Below are 23,670 nucleotides of genomic sequence, written 5' to 3'. Positions count from 1 at the left end.
TGAAGTTTGACCGTTTGTCCAATTTTTTAAGAACTACTCCTGAAACACAAAGGCCGTTTAATTAGATTAGGAATATTTTTTAAAAGTGCTAAGAACTTTAGCGTGAAGAGCAAAGGTATTAAGGAGGGGAGCGACCCCTTCATATACGGAGTAATTTGTGTTCGTTTTGAGTTTTAATGTTGCTCCTTACTTTCAGCTGGAAAACGCCTGTTTTTTCTTTGTTATTTAACCACAGCAAAGCCTCACGAATAATCTAATCATAAAACACCAAGTGTTGAAACACGCTTGGAAAAGACACAAACAAGTATTTGTTTACAGGACTTTATTTGGTATGAAAAATGCATTTTTGTATATTTAGTCATATCTATTTATGATTGCTTTTCTATTCTTCATTGCTACTGTTGTCATGGGAAACTTAGCTTTTGCTGTATTGCTAACTTTCTTCTTTTTTTTTATTTTTATTTATAGCACCTTATTGTAATACTACAGCTGATATTAATCTTATACGCTATTAAATAAGTTTTTTTTAAAGTTTTTTTTACGTTTTTTAGTACTTTTAAAAAAGCTTCTTATTCTTCTAATTAAACAGTCCTTGTGTTTCAGGAGTCGTTCATACAGAATTGGGACACAATTCAAACTTTAGCGTAAAGAGCAAGGTATTGGCAAGGAACGATCAACCTATACTTAATAATTTCTGTTCGTTTTAAGTTATAATGTTTGTCCTTACTTTCAGTTTAAAAAAAAAATTAATTTAATTTCTGATCATTTTTTTTTAATAATGCCAGGAAATCTAGCCCCACCTCCACGGAGTAACCCCCTCCCCACGGAAATATCCTCTAGACAATTCAACCCCGGTGAAAAGTTTACCCCGGACAATTACGCTTAACCCCTCTGCGCGTAAAATTGAGACGGAAAAGAGAAAGCAAGACCTAAAAAGAATTTTGTAAAAGAATTCTGGCAAATTCCCACGTGTATAATTTCCCCTGACAAGTTCACTCCCTGGAAACTTCCCTCCCCATGGAAAAATCCCCAGCTGAACATTCGCCCCCCCACCCCAACATGTATGCATACATCCCAATAACAAATACTATGCGTAAACAATGGGCAAATTTTATAACTTAAAGACATTTCCCCTGGGGATGTGGGAGGCTCGTGTTATACCCAAAGGCGTAGTTATTGGGCCTTTCAACTATGATGAACAAAATGGCTCTCTCAAAATTTTTATCAGACGATTTTGAAAAAAAGGGGCGGGGGAGGGGGCCTAGTTGCCCTCCAATTTTTTTTGTTACTTAAAAGGGCACTAGAACTTATAAATTCCGCTTGAGTGAGCCGTCTCCCGATATTCTAGGACCACTGGGTCGATAAGATCCCCTCTGAAAAAAAAAACACACACACACATCCGTGATCTTTCTTCTGGCAAAAAATACAAAATTCGACATTTTTGCAGGTAAGAGCTTCAAACCTGTACAGTAGGGTTCTCTGATAGGCTGAATATCATGGTATGATTTGCGTTAAGATCACTTAATTTTTAGAGGGTGTTTCCCCCGTTTTTCGAAAATTAGGAAACATTTTCTTAGGCTCATAACCAATGATAAGTAAGACTAAATTTAATGAAATTTATATATTGGAAATCAGCTTAAAAAGCCAATTCTTTTGATATATCTATTGCTATCAAAATTCCGTTTTTTAAAGTTTCGGTTACTATTGATCCAGGTCGCTCCTTACTTACAGTTCATTATCACGAACTGTGATAGATTAATGGGAAACGGCTATTCATGACCATTCAGTACAAAAACGTTCCATGTCGGATTAGCAATAAGTTCAGGGCCTTAAAACCACCCAAAAGTAACACACTCACTTTAGGAATAGTTAAACAGGGAATTAAAACTCATTCTCGATGGAAAGAGATCGCTTCTTATAAAGCACATTTTCCTTATCTAAATGTTAATTTTGAAAAACAGAAAGATTCTTAAACTCATTAAGTGCCATTAACTCGTTACTCATTAGTGCCATACTCATTACTCATAAGTACCATTACTCATTAACTCATTAAGTGCCATTCTGCTTCAAGTACTTTGGTAAAGGGAGCGTTGTCGAAGCTTTCAGCACCATATAATAGCTCGGCCTTGGATAGTTAGGCTCAACCCATGCAATAAACAAGTTTTGAGCGATTCTAGTTTCAAGATAAGTGGCTCCATGGAAAATAAAAGGGGAAATAGCATTTGAAACAAAGAAAAAATATATTTAGCGATATCACAGACGTCACCAATTGATACATGTAACGCAAAACTTGTTTGATTTTGCGCGACACATTTCTCCAGCTATTTTTTCAGTGGCCTCCATTGAATACTTGCGTTGCACCTCAGTGACTGTGATACTCGGAGGAATTATTTTTCGTTGTAAAACGTCAACTCTGTTTGGGAACACTGCTCTGAGCTTACATAAAAAGCAAAACCATAGAGATAGCAAATATATATGGGCATGCATTTATGGGATTCAATACCATTATTTCCGCAACTACCGGAGGTATAAGCCTAAAATTGGGGCACAACCCCCCCCCCCCTAATGTGCAAATACATAACCCAAATTGAATATTCCCCATGTGTTTCTTGATTTCCTCATCACTGATTTGATTTACGGGTACACGGGTTGTAACAAGAGTGACACATGGCAAAATGCATGGAGATTATATATAATTTGAGCTATATACTTACATATTCGGGGGGGGGGGAGTATAGTGAAGTCGCTTTCAAACTTTGTTAACTACAGTTTTTCTGCATATTACGACGTAAGAATTGTTTCCTTAACATGTTTCCTTATAAATAGCCCCACTGGATTTTTTGTGGGATAAAAACTCTAGGTTTTTATTCCACTGGATTTCAGGAACCTAATCTAATTTTAACTAATTTTAATTAGGATTTAAGGAACCAATTTGAATCTAATTTTACCGATCCTAAAATACGTTATTGTCAGGAAATTCGAAACCTAGTCCCAAATGCCCGCTAACGAGAAAAAGCTTTGATTTCCTATTACATTTTTAGACGTTTATAGATTTACCACCCCCCCCCCCCCAACGCCAAAAATAACTAGAATTGATAAATTAATTTTTAATTAGGAATTTGATACATAATTAAAAATTAAAAATACAATTAAAAATTTACTACGAAAATTAAGTTATTTTTAACCTATGTCATATGCAAAAATGGCACACGAGTCATTACTAAATAAGAAAACATTGAGAAAAGTGAGAATTTCAGCACAAGTATACAACAATGAAATTAACTAGACAAACAGACTAAAAAATTAGTAATGTTAAGTAAAAACATCGATCAAATTAAGTTGTTCTCCTAAAACCATTTGAATATTCCGAAGCAAACCTCGAGTAATAATGCAATCTAGAATATTAAATTTCTAGAAATATTTAAAGAAACTTCAATTAAAAAAGTAATTAAAAGACCTGTGGTGGCGGAGTAGGTTTGATCTCAGTTTGGTAATAAATGACCCAGAGTGCGAAACCAGCTATAGCACCTCACTGCAGGGCCGAAAGCAGGACCTCTGTAAGGGTTACCACCCCTGGTGATTTATCACCGTATCTAGTGATTTTTTATTTTGCCTAAACAAAAAAATCACTAAATTTGCACATAAATCACAAGATTATTGACGAAAATCGCAAAATCAACCAGACAATTATTAAAATATAGTGATTTTTTGTCACCAGAAGGCAACCCTGACCTCAGTAGTTAAAAAGGGTAGTTAATCCGATAACATACAATAGCAATTCAAAATTAAAATGTTGTAGTAAAACCGTAAAAAGCTTTTATATATATATATAAAAAACTTTTTTTAGTTTATATATTTGCTATCTCTATTAGCAAAACAAAAGTAGTAAAACAGCAAATTTCTTTTGAAACAACATTAAATCGACAGCTATTCATGCTAATGATATGGAAAAGTAGTTAGAACAGTAGTAGCAGCAAAAAAAAAAAAAAAAAAAAAAAAAAAAAAAAAAAAAAAAAAAAAAAAAAAAAAAAGCGAGAGACTTACAATAAGAATCAACAGGCAAACTTCTTTGCATATCATTATAATCTGGAACCGACCTGGATTTTGTCATATGCGATTCGTTATGGTCAACCAGTCCCGAGTCTGAGCTTAAAAGAGAAACTCCTTCCCGGTCTTTTCGCCGATGGTGTCCAGGATGAGCTCCAACCGGGGGAGGCCGACTTGATAAGGGACAGACAGGAGGAAGCATACCCTGCAAAAATAGAGCTTTTACAGAAGAAGAATACTTACAGAATACTTTTTGAGAAGAGTATATAGAAAATTTTTATATAAAGAATACTTTTATAGATGAAGAGTACTAATAGAAGAAGAATGCTTATAGAATACTTTTTTGAGAAAAGTATATAGAATAGTTTTACGTAAAGAAAACTTTCATAGAAAAAGGATACTAATAGTAAACTTTTTGAGAAGGGTATATACAATACTTTTACATAAAGAATATTTTTATAGAAGAAGAATGATTATAGAATACTTTTTGAGAAGAGTATATAGAATATTTTAATATAAAGAATACTTTTTGAGGAGTGTATAGAATACTATTATAGAAGGTTAGTCTTACGATTAGAAGAAGAATAAGAAGAAGAAGAAGAAGAAATAGAACGATTAGAAGAAGAATGATTATAGAATGCTTTTTCAGAAGAGTATATAGAATATTTTAATATAAAGAATACTTTTTGAGGAGTGTATAGAATACTATTATAGAAGGTTAGTCTTACGATTAGAAGAAGAATTAGAAGAAGAAGAAGAAGAAATAGAACGATTAGAAGAAGAATGATTATAGAATGCTTTTTCAGAAGAGTATATAGAATATTTTAATATAAAGAATACTTTTTGAGGAGTGTATAGAATACTATTATAGAAGGTTAGTCTTACGATTAGAAGAAGAGTTAGAAGAAGAAGAAGAAGAAATAGAACGATTAGAAGAAGAATGATTATAGAATGCTTTTTCAGAAGAGTATATAGAATATTTTAATATAAAGAATACTTTTTGAGGAGTGTATAGAATACTATTATAGAAGGTTAGTCTTACGATTAGAAGAAGAATTAGAAGAAGAAGAAGAAGAAGAAATAGAACGATTAGAAGAAGAATTATTATAGAATGATTTTTCAGAAGAGTATATATAATATTTTAATATAAAGAATACTTTTTGAGGAGTGTATAGAATACTATTATAGAAGGTTAGTCTTACGATTAGAAGAAGAATTAGAAGAAGAAGAAGAAGAAATAGAACGATTAGAAGAAGAATGATTATAGAATACTTTTTGAGAAGATTATATAGAATATTTTAATATAAAGAATACTTTTTGAGGAGTGTATAGAATACTATTATAGAAGGTTAGTCTTACGATTAGAAGAAGAATTAGAAGAAGAAGAAGAAGAAATAGAACGATTAGAAGAAGAATGATTATAGAATGCTTTTTCAGAAGAGTATATAGAATATTTTAATATAAAGAATACTTTTTGAGGAGTGTATAGAATACTATTATAGAAGGTTAGTCTTACGATTAGAAGAAGAATTAGAAGAAGAAGAAGAAGAAATAGAACGATTAGAAGAAGAATGATTATAGAATGCTTTTTCAGAAGAGTATATAGAATATTTTAATATAAAGAATACTTTTTGAGGAGTGTATAGAATACTATTATAGAAGGTTATTCTTACGATTAGAAGAAGAATTAGAAGAAGAAGAAGAAGAAGAAGAAATAGAACGATTAGAAGAAGAATGATTATAGAATACTTTTTGAGAAGAGTATATAGAATATTTTAATATAAAGAATACTTTTTGAGGAGTGTATAGAATACTATTATAGAAGGTTAGTCTTACGATTAGAAGAAGAATTAGAAGAAGAAGAAATAGAACGATTAGAAGAAGAATGATTATAGAATGCTTTATCAGAAGAGTATATAGAATATTTTAATATAAAAAATACTTTTTGAGGAGTGTATAGAATACTATTATAGAAGGTTAGTCTTACGATTAGAAGAAGAATTAGAAGAAGAAGAAGAAGAAATAGAACGATTAGAAGAAGAATGATTATAGAATGCTTTTTCAGAAGAGTATATAGAATATTTTAATATAAAGAATAGTTTTTGAGGAGTGTATAGAATACTATTATAGAAGGTTAGTCTTACGATTAGAAGAAGAATTAGAAGAAGAAGAAGAAGAAGAAATAGAACGATTAGAAGAAGAATGATTATAGAATGCTTTTTCAGAAGAGTATATAGAATATTTTAATATAAAGAATACTTTTTGAGGAGTGTATAGAATACTATTATAGAAGGTTAGTCTTACGATTAGAAGAAGAATTAGAAGAAGAAGAAGAAGAAATAGAACGATTAGAAGAAGAATGATTATAGAATGCTTTTTCAGAAGAGTATATAGAATATTTTAATATAAAGAATACTTTTTGAGGAGTGTATAGAATACTATTATAGAAGGTTAGTCTTACGATTAGAAGAAGAATTAGAAGAAGAAGAAGAAGAAATAGAACGATTAGAAGAAGAATGATTATAGAATGCTTTTTCAGAAGAGTATATAGAATATTTTAATATAAAGAATACTTTTTGAGGAGTGTATAGAATACTATTATAGAAGGTTAGTCTTACGATTAGAAGAAGAATTAGAAGAAGAAGAAGAAGAAATAGAACGATTAGAAGAAGAATGATTATAGAATGCTTTTTCAGAAGAGTATATAGAATATTTTAATATAAAGAATACTTTTTGAGGAGTGTATAGAATACTATTATAGAAGGTTAGTCTTACGATTAGAAGAAGAATTAGAAGAAGAAGAAGAAGACATAGAACGATTAGAAGAAGAATGATTATAGAATGCTTTTTCAGAAGAGTATATAGAATATTTTAATATAAAGAATACTTTTTGAGGAGTGTATAGAATACTATTATAGAAGGTTAGTCTTACGATTAGAAGAAGAATTAGAAGAAGAAGAAGAAGAAATAGAACGATTAGAAGAAGAATGATTATAGAATACTTTTTGAGAAGAGTATATAGAATATTTTAATATAAAGAATACTTTTTGAGGAGTGTATAGAATACTATTATAGAAGGTTAGTCTTACGATTAGAAGAAGAATTAGAAGAAGAAGAAGAAGACATAGAACGATTAGAAGAAGAATGATTATAGAATGCTTTTTCAGAAGAGTATATAGAATATTTTAATATAAAGAATACTTTTTGAGGAGTGTATAGAATACTATTATAGAAGGTTAGTCTTACGATTAGAAGAAGAATTAGAAGAAGAAGAAGAAGAAATAGAACGATTAGAAGAAGAATGGTTATAGAATGCTTTTTCAGAAGAGTATATAGAATATTTTAATATAAAGAATACTTTTTGAGGAGTGTATAGAATACTATTATAGAAGGTTAGTCTTACGATTAGAAGAAGAATTAGAAGAAGAAGAAGAAGAAGAAGAAATAGAACGATTAGAAGAAGAATGATTATAGAATGCTTTTTCAGAAGAGTATATAGAATATTTTAATATAAAGAATACTTTTTGAGGTGTGTATAGAATACTATTATAGACGGTTAGTCTTACGATTAGAAGAAGAATTAGAAGAAGAAGAAGAAGAAATAGAACGATTAGAAGAAGAATGATTATAGAATGCTTTTTCAGAAGAGTATATAGAATATTTTAATATAAAGAATACTTTTTGAGGAGTGTATAGAATACTATTATAGAAGGTTAGTCTTACGATTAGAAGAAGAATTAGAAGAAGAAGAAGAAGAAATAGAACGATTAGAAGAAGAATGATTATAGAATGCTTTTTCAGAAGAGTATATAGAATATTTTAATATAAAGAATACTTTTTGAGGAGTGTATAGAATACTATTATAGAAGGTTAGTCTTACGATTAGAAGAAGAATTAGAAGAAGAAGAAGAAGAAATAGAACGATTAGAAGAAGAATGATTATAGAATGTTTTTTCAGAAGAGTATATAGAATATTTTAATATAAAGAATACTTTTTGAGGAGTGTATAGAATACTATTATAGAAGGTTAGTCTTACGATTAGAAGAAGAATTAGAAGAAGAAGAAGAAGAAATAGAACGATTAGAAGAAGAATGATTATAGAATGCTTTTTCAGAAGAGTATATAGAATACTTTAATATAAAGAATACTTTTTGAGGAGTGTATAGAATATTATTATAGAAGGTTAGTCTTACGATTAGAAGAAGAATTAGAAGAAGAAGAAGAAGAAATAGAACGATTAGAAGAAGAATGATTATAGAATGATTTTTCAGAAGAGTATATAGAATATTTTAATATAAAGAATACTTTTTGAGGAGTGTATAGAATACTATTATAGAAGGTTAGTCTTACGATTAGAAGAAGAATTAGAAGAAGAAGAAGAAGAAATAGAACGATTAGAAGAAGAATGATTATAGAATGCTTTTTCAGAAGAGTATATAGAATATTTTAATATAAAGAGTACTTTTTGAGGAGTGTATAGAATACTATTATAGAAGGTTAGTCTTACGATTAGAAGAAGAATTAGAAGAAGAAGAAGAAGAAATAGAACGATTAGAAGAAGAATGATTATAGAATTCTTTTTGAGAAGAGTATATAGAATATTTTAATATAAAGAATACTTTTTGAGGAGTGTATAGAATACTATTATAGAAGGTTAGTCTTACGATTAGAAGAAGAATTAGAAGAAGAAGAAGAAGACATAGAACGATTAGAAGAAGAATGATTATAGAATGTTTTTTCAGAAGAGTATATAGAATATTTTAATATAAAGAATACTTTTTGAGGAGTGTATAGAATACTATTATAGAAGGTTAGTCTTACGATTAGAAGAAGAATTAGAAGAAGAAGAAGAAGACATAGAACGATTAGAAGAAGAATGATTATAGAATGCTTTTTCAGAAGAGTATATAGAATATTTTAATATAAAGAATACTTTTTGAGGAGTGTATAGAATACTATTATAGAATGTTAGTCTTACGATTAGAAGAAGAAGAAGAAGAAATAGAACGATTAGAAGAAGAATGATTATAGAATGCTTTTTCAGAAGAGTATATAGAATATTTTTATATAAAGAATACTTTTTGAAAAGAGTGAACAGAATACTTTTATGCAAAGAATACTTTTATAGATGAAAGGTACTAATAGAAGAAGAATACTTAAAGAATACTTTTTTGAGAAAAGTATATAGAATACTTTTATGTAAAGAAAACTTTCATAAAAGAAGAATACTAATAGTACACTTTTTGAGAAGGGCATACATATTTTTATATAAAGAATACTTTTATAGAAAAAGAATACTTTTATAGAAGAAAAATACTTTTTGAAAAGAGTATATAGATTACTTTTATATAAAAAATAGTTTTAGAATACTTTTATAGAAAAGAATACTTTTATAGAAGGATAGTCCTACTATTAGAAGAAGAATGACTATAGAATACTTTTATAGAAGAAGAATACTTATGATACTGAATTGTGTATAAAATCGCTATTATAGAAATATTATTATATATTATATAATCCCGCTATATATAATTATCATTATACTTGCCCCCCTCACAAATGCACGGATTGAGGAGCAATTTACACATGCAAAAGAATTCTAATAATATCAAAATAACAAACGCAAAATGAAAAATGCGGCAAAATCACGTCAAACACAAAAAAAAGTCAACAATGATGCATGTGAATTTCATTTTTTTTTTTTCAAAAAGTAAATGGATTTCTATCGCGTAAGCAATTTTCAGCTGTTTCTTGCACAAAGAGATCGCAACAATTGTTTACTATCTCAAGCGGGCCTTTTATTATATAAATCCTTGGCATAAAGCCAAGTAACAATTTAAGGTATTTAAAATAAGCCACTTTAAGAAGAAACAGAAGGCTGAAATTCAACTTTTTATTTTATCACGCTTTGAAATATCGATTTTTATTGCGCTTTGAACATTCAAGTAAAGTCTATTAGACAAGAGATTTGATAGTCAATATTTTTAAAGAAGATAAACAGAAAAGTAGTGATCCTCTTTGGACCTAGTTGATGTAGGATTTTCTGCAAAAGTTTAAGGGCGTAAAACTGTGTGCACTGACGTCAATCAACTATGGAAGCAAGCAAGGCCGTATCCAGGATTTTTTTTTTTGGAGGGGGTTATACTAAAAAAAAAATCTCGGGGGGGGGGGTTACACAAGAAAACCTCAAAAAACGCATACAAAATTTGCTTATATCCATAATTGTAACGTTTTTACGAGTCAGACAAACATTTAGGGGGGGGGGGCAAACTCCCCATAACCCCCCTCTGTGTACAGCCTTGGAAGCAAGCAAAAACTAGGAGATATGGATTCCTTGGGTTGTAATTGTTAGGCAAACCACTGATATTAAAACCTTTACAGTATATCATGCACGTACGCGTGAGAAGTTTATCAACATGAATCCAAATCATTCAAATAATTTTGTCAATCCCCCCCCCCCCGCAGCCGTGCCTGGTCTACAATATATTTTTGCTTTAGAATGGACAAATCGCCAAATTTGTACTGAAACAGTACAAGGAAGCTTAAATAACTGAATCTAGGTTTTCTTCGTAGGCTATGCAAGTTCATGGGTTTTTATTGAACAGGGGGTGGGGGCTAAACTCATAACACAACAAAACGAGCGATTTATAATAAATCACTGACGGTGTCCTCTACCAGGATGTCTCTGATGAATATACCCACCCTTTTCCTCTGACAAAAAATTTTCCTAAGTGGAGGGACGGCGTCAAAAATTAAAGTAGTACAGCCGTAGGCTACCATTTTTAATCTATAGGTCACTATTTTTTTAACAAGAACCTTTCCCTGATTTTCTCCTGCCTTCCCCTCTGTGTTCAGGTAACACAGCAATGCTCTGAATTAGTGCTATTGGATATAGAGCTTAGAGTTCATTTATTCAACAACAACAAAGTTGTAAAACTAAGGACTAAGTTCCCCATAATATTACCCCACAAAACACTATGGCAGGATATACAGTGAGAGACAAAAAAATTATTAAAAAAATTTCTTTAGGCAGGTGTGCCTTTCCAAAAACTAACAAACAAGTATTTGTCCAACAAGAGAGTCCCTTGGAACAAGGATCTTAAATTATGCAAACTGATAAATTTTATAATCGAAATCAAGAAAAGTCTGATCCTGTGTGATCGATTGGTTCGAAAACTTTGGTGATTATTCTTCGGGACAAAAAGAAATGACATATTTTAGTTGGAGTGGCGCGGGGTCTTAAAACATTAAAAAATTAAATTTTTTAAAATAAAATTTAAATAAATTAAATTAAATAAAAAATTAAGTGAGAAGTCACGGCGAGCCATGAGAGGGTCACCACATACTGTCACCAGCACCTGAATTGCACCAGAATTTCACCAGAACCTGAGAATCTTTCCATTGAAAATTTCCTAATCCGATTCTGGAATAGACAGTATCTTTACTGAGCAACATTAATAAATATGATTATCAGGTTCCAAATTCTAGTTTACCCCCTCCCCCCTTGACACGGCCTTTATTATGATATATAGCTAAATTATCACAAAAAAGGAAGAAAGGAATAAATAGAAACCAACCTTTAAACTAATTGAATACAGACAAGCTGACCATATATGGTCAAGATCAACTGCCCAGAAAAGAAATGAACAAACTTTGCTAACCTTTCCGCTATGGCCCTTCTTCTTCATATCGGGAGACCAGGGGCGAGGAGAGGCCACACCAGGTGACCTGAGAGGCGTTCTATCAGCCCAAACTCTTTTGACATGTGCATCCAATATATCTTGATCCAAATCATCTTCTACAGTGGGTGCAGTAATTTTCTTTAAAGCCTCTTGGAGACAAACCTTGTCAACCGAGTAGTGAGGTGCATGAGGTAAAGGCATTGGCACCTCGTCATCACCTTCGTGGACTCGGCGGACCTTATCCTCAATTTCCCGGTTTCTAGCAACCAACTCAAGCTTATGAATGAGTATTTTGGCAAATTTCTCTGGATCTTGCGGTGTAATCTGAAAAGTAGAAGAACAAAAAAAGAGTGTATAAACCAATTTCAAAATGTTGACTCTGATGATGATTTTGGGCATTCCCACGAATCAGCTACCAACTACTTGCTACTAGTAGCCTACTTTTTTCAAGAAAATCAAGCAAATCACGGTATCTGTAAAATCTTTTCTCCACCTTAAAAAAAAAGAGCTTTTCTCGTAGAACAGTCTCTTTAGAGAATATAAATAGAGAAGAGAATATAAAAAGGATAGTGGAGAGGAAGGGAGGAAACTAAAACACAACAAGCATACAAAATAAACATCAATTAAACGAAATACTGGTACACTGAGAAACTTGTCTCACTGTTAAGGAGCCTTGGACAAACGAACTAGCGAAGACTACTCCACCATTACATCCTCTTCAAAAACTCCCCCTTGACAGTCCCCGAAGAAACTCTCAATGACATCACATCCTTTTTATATCCCTGACCCTGCTCAATGTGGGTTTTTAACCTTTTGCCCACCCATGCACGCTATTTATCAAAATTTTTCTAGTGATAATGATCCCGTACATTGTATCACAGTTAGATACGGAGTGCCAGAGGACCCTACACTGGGTCCCGTGCTGTTGTTCGTTCCTGCGAACGATCTTAAGCATGTACAGAACCTTGCAAGTGATAGTCCTTACTGCTGCAGACTATGTTACAAACGACATTGTGGACAGTTGCAGAAGTCAAGGATGGTCTAATGGAATTTGCAGATGGTTCCTTCATGGTCAGCTCACAATAGAACCTAAAGTCTCTCAAAACAAAGCTACGGAACATTTTGAAGAAACCTACAAGTGGTGGACGCAAAGGGGCTATGTGAATAATTTTGGAAGTTTTTTCTTCACATTGAAAAAACAAAATGAATTCCCAAACATGTCCAAACATGCACACAATAACGCGAAAGACAAACAGATAGGCGCATGTAGACAAATCATGTGTTTAATTGTTGTGCGTATCGATTCGCTCACTCCTAGTAAAAATTAAATTAAAACTCGCATGGACTTGTCAGGAGACTAGAATAAGGATACGTTGAATATCGTATCGTTTCAATACGTTCAATTTGTTTTAAAAGACAAACTCCCTCGTTCTGGGACCATATCAGAAGCGTTGAGAAGAGCTTTTGAGGAACTTATGAATCATGAGGAAGCCCAGTCACAAATCCTTGATGGAAATATTGACCTTGGTTTACAACGCAATTACTAACCCCATCTGCAATATTGTTCTACGGTTTGGCAATTTAATTTAAAATCACATTTACAGAAGGTAAACTCACTATACAATAAAACCCTCAAAGCATTGGGTCCAAAGGCCAACGGTACAAACAACACTATCAATATCACCACTTTATAGAGCGTATTACTCATTTTACGGACTATTGCTAAAGTTGTTTGAACATACTTCTCATTGAAATTCAATGGTCCTTGTGTTTGAATGGCCTCTTAAAGCATTGTGACAAAAATCAAACTTTTACAGAAAGAGGGAGGGTTGAGGAAGGAACAGTCTGCCTCATATACGCAGGGCCGGACTTAAAACTTCGACACTTCTAGGGCCAAGCTTTTTGCCGCTCCGTTTTCACAAGGTTTTCGGGGAAACTCCAGAAAATTTGGGGACAGTGGAAGCACTGAATAGAGCACAACTGATAAGCCACAATTAATGAAAGAGGGGCGATACCGAACTTTCAGCTGCCATTCTTGGAAGACACCTGACAGTTTATAAGTAGCCACGGAATTCCTGTGTTGCTTTAAAATCACTTTTCTGTGAACAGGCAGCGCGGCCGCGGAGTGCACCTGACACTTTGACAAAAAATCACATCAGTCAGTTTTTGTTAAGAAAACAATCACTCAGTGACATTTAATTTCAGACCGTTTTTCAAATCATACCAGAAAATCCTTTTTTTTTTGTTTTAAGAATTTTAAAGCCTACTGCCTTCGTCATTAAAAATATTAAATAAAAAAAAAAAACATGTTTTTTTAACTGAAAGTAAGGAACGACACGTTAAAACTGATAACGAACATATATTATTCCGTATAAGAAAAAGGGGCAGTCCCCTCCTCAACGCCTCGCTCTTTACACTAATATTTTTATTGTTTAAACAAAATAGAGTTGTGAGAAAGTCAAACTTTAGCGTAAAGAGCGAGGCGTTGAGGAGGGGACAGCCCCTTTCACATACGGAATAATTTCTGTTCGTTTTAAGTTTTAACGTCGTTCGTTACTTTCAGTTAAAAAAACTTCTTTTTTTTTATTTAATTTTTGGACGTTTTTGAATTAATACAGGTTTTGATTTTGGCTCACCGTACATGAATAATTAAAACAAAATTTAAATATTAATTTAACTTTTATTTGGTTAAATGGCTTTCTCGAAACCTGTTTAATTTTATTTACGAACGTTTTTATTAGAAATAAATATACGTAACTTACGAATTAACTTACGTAACGAACTTCTATATTCATATATTTTTAATACGTAAATTCAAGAATTCAGCTCCTTCTAAATACTGTGCAGTTTAAGGTGAAGTTCCAATTTTGTTCTAATCCTTTAAAAATGACCCCTTAATCCCAACTGCCATTACTAATAATAGATAGCGCTTATTAAAGTACAAAATAATATTTGACTTAAAGAGCGAGTTTTTGACCAGGGGGTAAACCCAATCCTATACGTAATGTTTTCTGTCGTTTTAAATTTTGATGTTGCTCCTTACTTTCGTTGAAAAACTTGTTTTGTTTATATATAATTTCTGATTTTTTTTAAATAATGCTGGGAAATCCGGCGCCCCCTTCATAGCAGTGTCCGTTCCCCCATGGAAAGATCCTCCCACATAACCTCCGACCCCCTCCCCACCTCCCCCCCCCCCAACTACCAGAAAAAATCCCCCTGAAAATGTCTGTATACTTCCCAATAACCAATACTATATGTTAATATTGGGTAAGTTCATAACTTTCAGCCCTCCCCCCGGGGACTTTAAGTCATCCTAAAAGACATAGTTATCATATTTTCGACCATGCTGAACAAAATGGCTATCTCAAAATTTTGATCGGATGACTTTTGGGAAAAAAAATGAGCGTGGGAGGGGGCCTAGTTGCCCTCCAATTTTTGGGTTACTTAAAAAAGGCTCTAGAAATCTTAATTTCCGTTCAAATGAGCCCCCTCACGATATTCTAGAACCACTGGGTCGATACGATCACCCCTGGAAAAACCAAACAAAAAAACTAACAAACCAATAAACATGCACCCGTGATCATTCTTCTGGCAAAAAATGCAAAATTCCACATTTTTGTAGATAGGAGCTTGAAACCTCTGCAGTAGGGTTCTCTGATACGCTGAATATGATGGTGTGATTCTCATTAAGGTTCTATAACTCTTAGGGGGTCTTTCCCCGTTTTTTTTTTCGAAAATCAGCCAAATTTTCTCAGGCGCGTAACTTTTGATAGGTAGGACTAAACTTGATGAAACTTATATATTTGAAATCAGCATTAAAATTTGATTCTTTTGATGTATCTATTGGTATCAAAATTCCGTTTTATACAGTTTCGGTTACCATTGAGCTGGGTCACTCCTTACTTACAGTTCGTTACCACGAACTGTTTGATTAGTCCCATTACCACAAAAAAATCATAATTTTGATAGACAATCTTCGTTCGGAATTTTACCCTGGATTGACATGAGCTAGAGCATAGAACTTACTTCCACACCAGCTGCTGTGGAACGTCTCTTAAAAAAGAGAAATATCTAAATAACAATAATTCATTAATGCTTGTATGCATTGATCATCATTATCTTGTACATTTATTGATATCGGGGTTATTTTTACGGTATATTTTAAACTAATACTTCAAGGGATGGGCCCTTCGACTCATTAGCACATAAGATTCTTCTTTGAAAACAGTCACATATTGCTATAAGAGGGAGTGCTTATGCTTTGTTTCTTTCATATTTGTTTAGTCGAGTCATCTGGGTTGATCTATTCTTTTACAGTCCTTCTGATATTGACTTAGGTGATCCGCAAGGATCTGTCCTGGTTTTAATCAACGTTTTTAATTACCTTATTAATGTGTTAAAAAATCCAAAACTTACGACTTGCTGTTGTTTTTGTCAACCAGCATCTGCAACTAACTGTGTCAAGAGTTTGTCTTTTCTGGATGCACTTATTGTTTTTGCGTATGATGATAGTACTCTCGGCTCAGCCGGTAGAACCGAGTCTGGTGTTTATTCAAAAATGATTGCCCTTTTTGAAAGAATTTTTCAGTGGTTTCAGCTAAATTACCTTTCCTGAAATGTTCGAAAGTCATGTTTCCTGACTTTCTCAAGAGTCTCAAAGATTGCCTGGTAAATGGATATGACGTATATGTCCGATTCCTAGGCATCTTGTTTGATGAAAAACTTTCATTTAATTATCATATTGACCTGATCTGAATGAAAATCTCCGGGAGTTTCAGAATCCTAAACCACATATTTCCAGGGCCGATTCTTAGAATCCTTTTCTACAGCCTAGGTTAGTCTTATTTTCCTTATTGTCCTGTTACTTGGATGTAAACATTTCTCTCGTCACTGAAGCCACTTGCAAAACAATATGCAAACGAGGACTATTATTGAGGAAATTATTGAGGTTAGGTTAGGTTATTGAGGACTATTATTGAGGTTCTGCTCATTTATAAATAAATGAGGACTATTATTGAGGTTCTGCATTTAAATCCTCACTTGATTTGGAATCTCTCATTTTCTGATGTGTGCTTCTTTCAGTTTTCTTGCTATATGACCACCTTCCTGTTGCTCTAGTAATAACATATCTTTTAATTTTGACCAATCGATCTATCATCTCCGCACTTCAAACAGCTTGTAGATTTCCCATACTACATTACCGCAGTATGATTTCCACCCACTGATGGCTTGTGACATGATCTGGAACACGCTTCAGAGTCTGCACGAAGCTCCCACTCGTTTGGTATCTTCAAAAGAATACTAGAGAATTTTTGCTAATAATTGAGTTTTGTTTTTCCCTTGGAGTTGATGTCTCTAGATTAGGTGTTTACTTGAGTTGGTGACATAATGCGCTACTCCCCTGACTAGTTTATGAATTTTGAGCTGGGCGACTGGATTTTGTTCATATGATGTTGGTATTTTTTTCTTGTTCCTTCCTGGTCAGGAAGCCTTATGGGTAGACTATGTTTGAGCTGTTTGTTGTAAGGGATTTATTGATAAATAAAAGAAATCACAACTCAAGAAGAATTTAGTGTTAATTTTATTGTTATTAAGAGATAGCTCAAAATGGAGGCTGGAAAACTGAGAAGCTCGCAATCCATTTAGTGTTTCTTACAAGCCAACATGCGTAACAGTGAAAAAGAATCATGTTGAAATTGTTTTTTTTTTTTTTTATTATACTTCCATGGAACTTGAACTTGACATACCAGGTGAGCTCAAGGCACGCTTTTCTAACACATGGGTTTTTTCTAGTTTTGTTTTCAAATGTTTATACTTATTTCACAATATGATGCTACTTTTTAATGCCATTAAACACAAATATCACGCAGATTTATTGTTTAGGGCCTGTTGTGATTTGGGTTTCACGTAGGTATCCACCAGCGAGTGCAATCATCCGAACGCCGCATCGCCAGTAAAGATTAGCGTTCATCGCTTAATTAGTAAGTTTTACATCTAAAACTGATTTCTGTCACATCAAAGGTCGGAGAACGTCTTTTTCCATAGGTTCCTAATAATGTTAACTGAGAATTATTTTGTTGTCAGGACACAACGTCTTCCCAAAAAAATCATCCCATCACTTTGGGAAACAACATCATCAGAACACTTTTCCTTTTTTGCCACGTAGAAATTCTTGATAAAAAGAGCTACGACGTTTGACACGATCAGAATAGATCCAGGGTATACCCCCACCCTAAAGGGTTCAAAAATAGTGTCATTCATTGCATTTTACTTCAATTTAAGTTCAAGCAATTATCTTATTTAAAAATCCAAAGTTCACACCCCTCCCCTTTATTTCACTTTTATGTTAATGACTTGCTCAGTCCCCTTCAGAAGCCCCTTAATTACACTCATGACAATGACATAAAAAACTGTGTAAGTTTATATAGCTGAACACACAATTCTTCCTATCCTGATTGATCTAACAGAATTTCATGGAAATGTAAAGCATTTCTTTCACTGGGAAATAAAGAGGCGTCAAAAAGTCGTCCTAAGCTCTTCTATTGATCCTAGCCGCACAAAGAATCGAACTTTAGACGCATTATTAATCATTTCCTTTGGGCTTTCTAAAGCTGAAAATTCATGTAGTAGGCCAATACTACCATTTTTTTTAATCATTTTTCAACAGGGAGTAAGTGAAATAATAATAATATAAAAAGAAAACATAAAACAATTTAGCCTATATGAAACAACGACATTATAGAGAACTTTTGAGAGTAAGAAAATATCTTTTTTTTATAGAAAATAAAAAATTTAGCAAAAAGCAGGGTGATAGACTGAAAAAAATAACAACACCGCGCTGGGAGAGAAAGACAGAGGGGAGGGGGGGGGGGAATAATGATAAATTTATGGTAGCCTAGTTGAAGACAATAATAGCACGACTGAAGGAGACAAAATTATGAAGTGCTTTTTTGAACTGAGCGTCGTCATCCAAATTCGGAAATGTTTGAGAGAATTTTTAAAAGTAAAATGGTGATAAAATATATTAATGTCCAAAATAAACCGACTTATTCCTGATAACTACAGTGAAGCAATATTTATTAAAAACAAGTAATTCCGAAAGCATTATGTGCCAATGTAAACAGTTTGATGTTTAAACTATTTTTAACAAAATGTTCACCTCAAATTTTTATCGGATGGATTTATCCATCCGATAAACCCAAAGGCGTGGAGGGTGGGAGGGGCTAGTTACCCTCCGGTCTTTTTTCACTCTGAGGAAATGAACTATAAATTTTAATTTCCACTCAAATTAGCCCTCTCTGAAATTTACACGAGTATCCCTTTCATAAGGACCATATACGGCTCCAGGAAATAGCTTAAATTGTCTGCCCCCCAGGCCTTGGGGGGTTGTGTCGACACCTGAAGTTTTTGCTATCTGAGCTTTGAGCTATTTTAAAAAATGGCTATTTTAAAAAATGATAAATAGACCTGTATTTACAGCATTAATATCCATCTCTAAAATAGGACCCCGGCAACTCAAAACTAAGCCTAGCCCCCTTACAACACCCTTAGAAATTTTATTCTAAATCACCTCGCTCTCTGACCATTTCTTCGCCTAGCACTCCTGAAATACCTCCCAAGAAGCCTTATCCAAAGCCAGTTGTCGCACCACGAGTTGTCTAAAAATGAAACTTAGTGCAGTTCTGGGAGGCTAGACTGAGTCTGGGAGGCAAGATTTAAAAAATAAATCTTAAAACGAGTGAAAGTTAAATTGAATATGCAAATCAAGCTTGAATCGAATAAAAATAACTACAAACAAGAGATTGGGTATCGCCTCCTCTCACTGCAGAAGCCTAAAACCTACTGCGTCATTAGTGCTTTTCTGAAAACCATATGCGTCTTGAACAGTCTTTGAAAGTACAAACAACATCAAATTGAATATTTGATATATAATGATATTAGTTGTTGAAAGATCTTTCAATTCAAGGCCATACTTTACTGTAAATTTATTTTTATTTTCAACGCTGTAAGAACAAAAAAGGAAGAAATTTGTAATATAATTCGTTTTCAGTGAAGCGCCAATGACGCAGCAGGCTTTTGGTTTTTATTTACAGTTAAGGAAGGGGGCAGTATCCAACATCTTGTTTGTAGTGAAACTATATTCGTACTGAACAACTTTAGTAAGAACTAGTAAATTAAACTGAATATTTGATGTATAATGATATTAATTGCTGAAAGCTCATCAGTTCAAAATTTTAGTATAATTTAAATGTTTACTTTCAATATTACGTACAAAAGAAAATATTTGTAATAAAATTGGTTTTCAGTAAAGCACCAATGACGCAGTAGGTTTTAGACTTTTACAGTGAGAGAAGAAGGCGATACCCAAACTCTTGTTTGTAGTGATTTTTGTTCGTTTCAAGCTTAAATGCATATTCAACTTAAGTTTCATTTGTTTTATATTTTTTTTTTATTCATTTACATTAATAGCTATTGTATTTTTCTTTGCATTGACTGTTTATTTAAGTTCTGTTCCTTTTAAGTTTCATTTATACTTCAATAGCAAGAAATTTTTTTTCGTTTTAAGCTTGATTTTCATATTCAATCCAAGCATTACTCACTTTAAGATCTATTTATTCATTTATATTATTAGTTGTTGTATGTTCTTTGCTATGATTGTTTATTTAATTTCTGTTCGTTTTGGGTTTCATTTATTTTTTAATAGTAATTTCTGGTCGTTTTGAGTTTGAATTTTAACAGGTATTTGTATCCGCTGAGCTTAAGTTTAAAATGGCCTATACTTTTCTTTGAAAAACTTATTTTTCGGAAAGTTTTTTTTTAATTCATGGCCAAAAAAGGTCATTTCTCGGTGCCATTTCTGGAGTGGATAGACTGACAAGCAGAATAACAATACCATTCTAATCTCAATGGTCCAAAGCCCTTAACCACAGGCTTACAGTTTCCCCCTCCTTCTTGTATATTATCCTTCACAGCTCCCTTAGTAACTGGAAAGTAAAAACGCGTTAAAAATAAAACTGCCCCATGAAAGAAATGTTGATAAATAAAAGTTCAGACAGGGATAAACCCTTTTAATAGACAGTGATAAATTTTACAAAAAATACTAGATATTTTGGTCACAGGTGCAGTGACCGTCATAAATAGTAATACTCTTTTTAAAATTGTAGCAAAGGTGGCATTATTCTCATCCTCTTACACTGTAGAAGAAAATCCTGTTGGTTGATAACATTTGCATGTTTCTTATGAGTGTTTACATATTCATAAGCTTCTTTGGTCAAATTATCCTCATAAGTATAACGTAGATAATTTCGAAGGCCACACTGCCCTTCAGCGACGATAAATAAAAGTTCAAATAAGGATAAATCCTTTTAATAGACAATGATAAATTTCGCAAAGAATACTATATATTTCGGTCACAGATGCAGTGACCGTATTCAGTAGTAGGCCTATTACTACTGATGACGTAGGAACTATTTAATTTGTAGGAACTGGCTCTAACGTCAACAAAAATCACCAACACCATCTAGCGTGTGGTGTCTATTGGCGTTTTCTCCAAGCTTCGTAATGGTGAGGTAAATTTAAGAAGCTGAGATCCAACGCTAATTCGGCGTTTAGCGAAACGCTAAACGCCAGATAACGTTGTCAATTTTTTTTTATCAACACTAGTGCCAATTTTAACTCTTATAAGTTATGCATAGGGATATGTCCCTAGTATATCCTAAAGTATATACTTTTAGGATATACTTTTTTTGGCTAGTCGCCAAATTTGGGGGAAGTCAAATTCCTACCTAGGAGCATAAGACTTAAAAAAGATGGGACTAATTCATCTCTTTTTCCTTCTGTTTTGTTCCCATGGCATGCTTCTAGAGATTAAGATTTACTTGAATCTGAGATTTTCTGAATATTTTAATGCGGGCAACTCAAAGGAAACAGGAGCAAGGAAACAGCATGACTAATCGAATACAAAATCAAATTTTCAAAGTTTTAAAAACGTTAAATTTTGTTCTATTAAAGAAAAGAAGAATTGCCTCAGATATACAATTAAGGCTGCAAGGAAGTTTTGCAAACTTTTGCTACCTAGAATAGGAAAACTTTAAAGATTTGCTTGGGGCATAATTCAAATAACTTTATCATGGCAGAGAAGTTTCTGCTCGTCAAAATAGGAAAATAATACTATTAAATGGAACTACAATAAAAAAAAATCAATTCGGCACTAAAAAATAAAACTATTCAGAATTCTATTTAAAATTTTGTAAATTAAAAATAAATTAAAAAAAAAGTAATAATGATTAGCAAAAGAATTTTTTTTACATCTTCAAATTCAAATAAAAACGACAAATAAATCAAGCATCAATTAGTCTTTTATTTTAAAAAAATTTGGCAAATTTTTGCTACCCAAAATTAGACAACTTCAAAGATTTGTCTCAGACATAATTCAAAAACAACTATCATGACAGAAGAGTTTATGCTCGTCAAAATATGACATTATTAATATTTGGTAGAACTTCGATAGAAAAATATAAAACTAGTCAGTTTCTACGTGAATTTTGTAATACAAAAAATTTAAAAACAATTGACGAAAGATTACTTTTTTACCACCTTAAAATCAGAAAAAAATTAAAAACAAAGCATACAAAAAAAACTTAAAAACAAAGCATACAAATTAGTCTCTTAAACAATCAATCATTTAATTAACGTTTAAACATAAAAACAGAAGAGTATTTTCAGACTCATATACAAAACAGTGCATGGATTCATTAATTTTGGGGAACGTGAGGGAGGGTGTTTCCGACATTTATTTAGGATGGGGCCATTTACAGTGAGGATGAGGATGGGGTTGAAATATTATTCAAAGGCAGTAAACACATATCTGAAGACTCCTGCATTTGCTTAAATACTCTTTTCTTAAAAACAAGCCATATTTCCTTAAAAGTTGTATGTTTCCTAAGTTAGAATCTCATTTCAAGAAATTCCACATTACATGCAAATTCAAAATTTTTAAAGCTTTTTTTCAACCTGAAACATTAGAATTGAAGCTACACAATGCCTGATGCTCTGGAAAAAGCCGACTAAACTTTAGCTTCCCTATGAGGGAAGCTAAGGCCTTTGTAGCAACCCTAAGTTCATGATAAAAAAGAAAGAGAAATAGTGATGTCAGTGATTTACACTCTACAGTGGACTTCCAAGGGATCTTTTTGGAAAAACAAGCTAAAAAAGCAAAACAATTTTTACATCGGCAAGCCCTTCCACTTCTTCTACAACTCTGTTTCTCTTCAGGTCTGACTCGAAAGGTATTACAGAATCCATGAAACTTTCAGTAAAACGTTTTTTTTTTATTACAGGGCCGTAAACACATTCGAAATAAAGTAAATTTTGACAATTTTTATTTTATTTATTATTATTATTCGAAAAACTTAACCAAACAACTTCCTAACCAAGGTGTCAGTATCTTTATACCTAATATAATTAAATAAACACAGATCACAGCAATTTATTCTTTTTTTTTCAGAAAGCAAAATATTGTCCTCCGAAGCCAAAAAGATAATGGAAACGTGTGGGCAAAGCTGTATCCAGGGGACGGGATGGAATTAGGGGGTTGTACCCACCCACCCCCATCTGTTTTGTTCGACTCGTAAAAACGTAATAAAAATTTATATAAAGAAATTTTTGATGCTCTTTTTAAAGTACCCTCTCCCCGAACAAAATTCTGGCTACAGCCATATATGCGCGGAAACAGATTGGATTTCAAACACGGAGACATTCCTAAGAAATACCACCATTTGTAAAAAAGAAGGAAACTAAAAACAACTAACTTTAGAATATGTTGTCTCTCCAAAGGACCCTTAGTTAAAACTGGGTAACCTTTTAGTTGACGAATATTGAAAAAACTAGTTCAAAAAAATTACACAAAAATATCGAATATTTAAAAATAAACTAACTTCA

General features: G+C 32.7%; 1 protein-coding gene across 4 annotated transcripts in view; it reads right to left on the bottom strand.

Annotated features, from left to right (window-relative positions):
• The window catches only part of LOC148942250 (axin-1-like), a 155,493-nt gene that overhangs the window by 22,799 nt on the left and 109,024 nt on the right, over positions 1-23,670 (bottom strand). For all 4 annotated transcript variants that reach the window (XM_089103538.1, XM_089103536.1, XM_089103535.1 and 1 more), the window contains exons 8-9: positions 11,710-12,054; positions 4,045-4,252 (exon numbers count right to left, since the gene is read on the bottom strand). In XM_089103538.1, the coding sequence (XP_088959664.1) occupies positions 4,045-4,252; positions 11,710-12,054 (553 nt within the window). The remainder of the gene's footprint in view (positions 1-4,044; positions 4,253-11,709; positions 12,055-23,670) is intronic.

This window comes from Artemia sp. Qi Xiang Cuo, chromosome 17 (assembly GCF_049724085.1).
Source record: "Artemia sp. Qi Xiang Cuo chromosome 17, ASM4972408v1, whole genome shotgun sequence".
NCBI lineage: Eukaryota > Metazoa > Arthropoda > Branchiopoda > Anostraca > Artemiidae > Artemia > Artemia sp. Qi Xiang Cuo.
The sequence above is the reverse complement of the archived record's forward strand: the minus strand, read 5'-3'. Positions and strand labels throughout refer to the sequence as shown.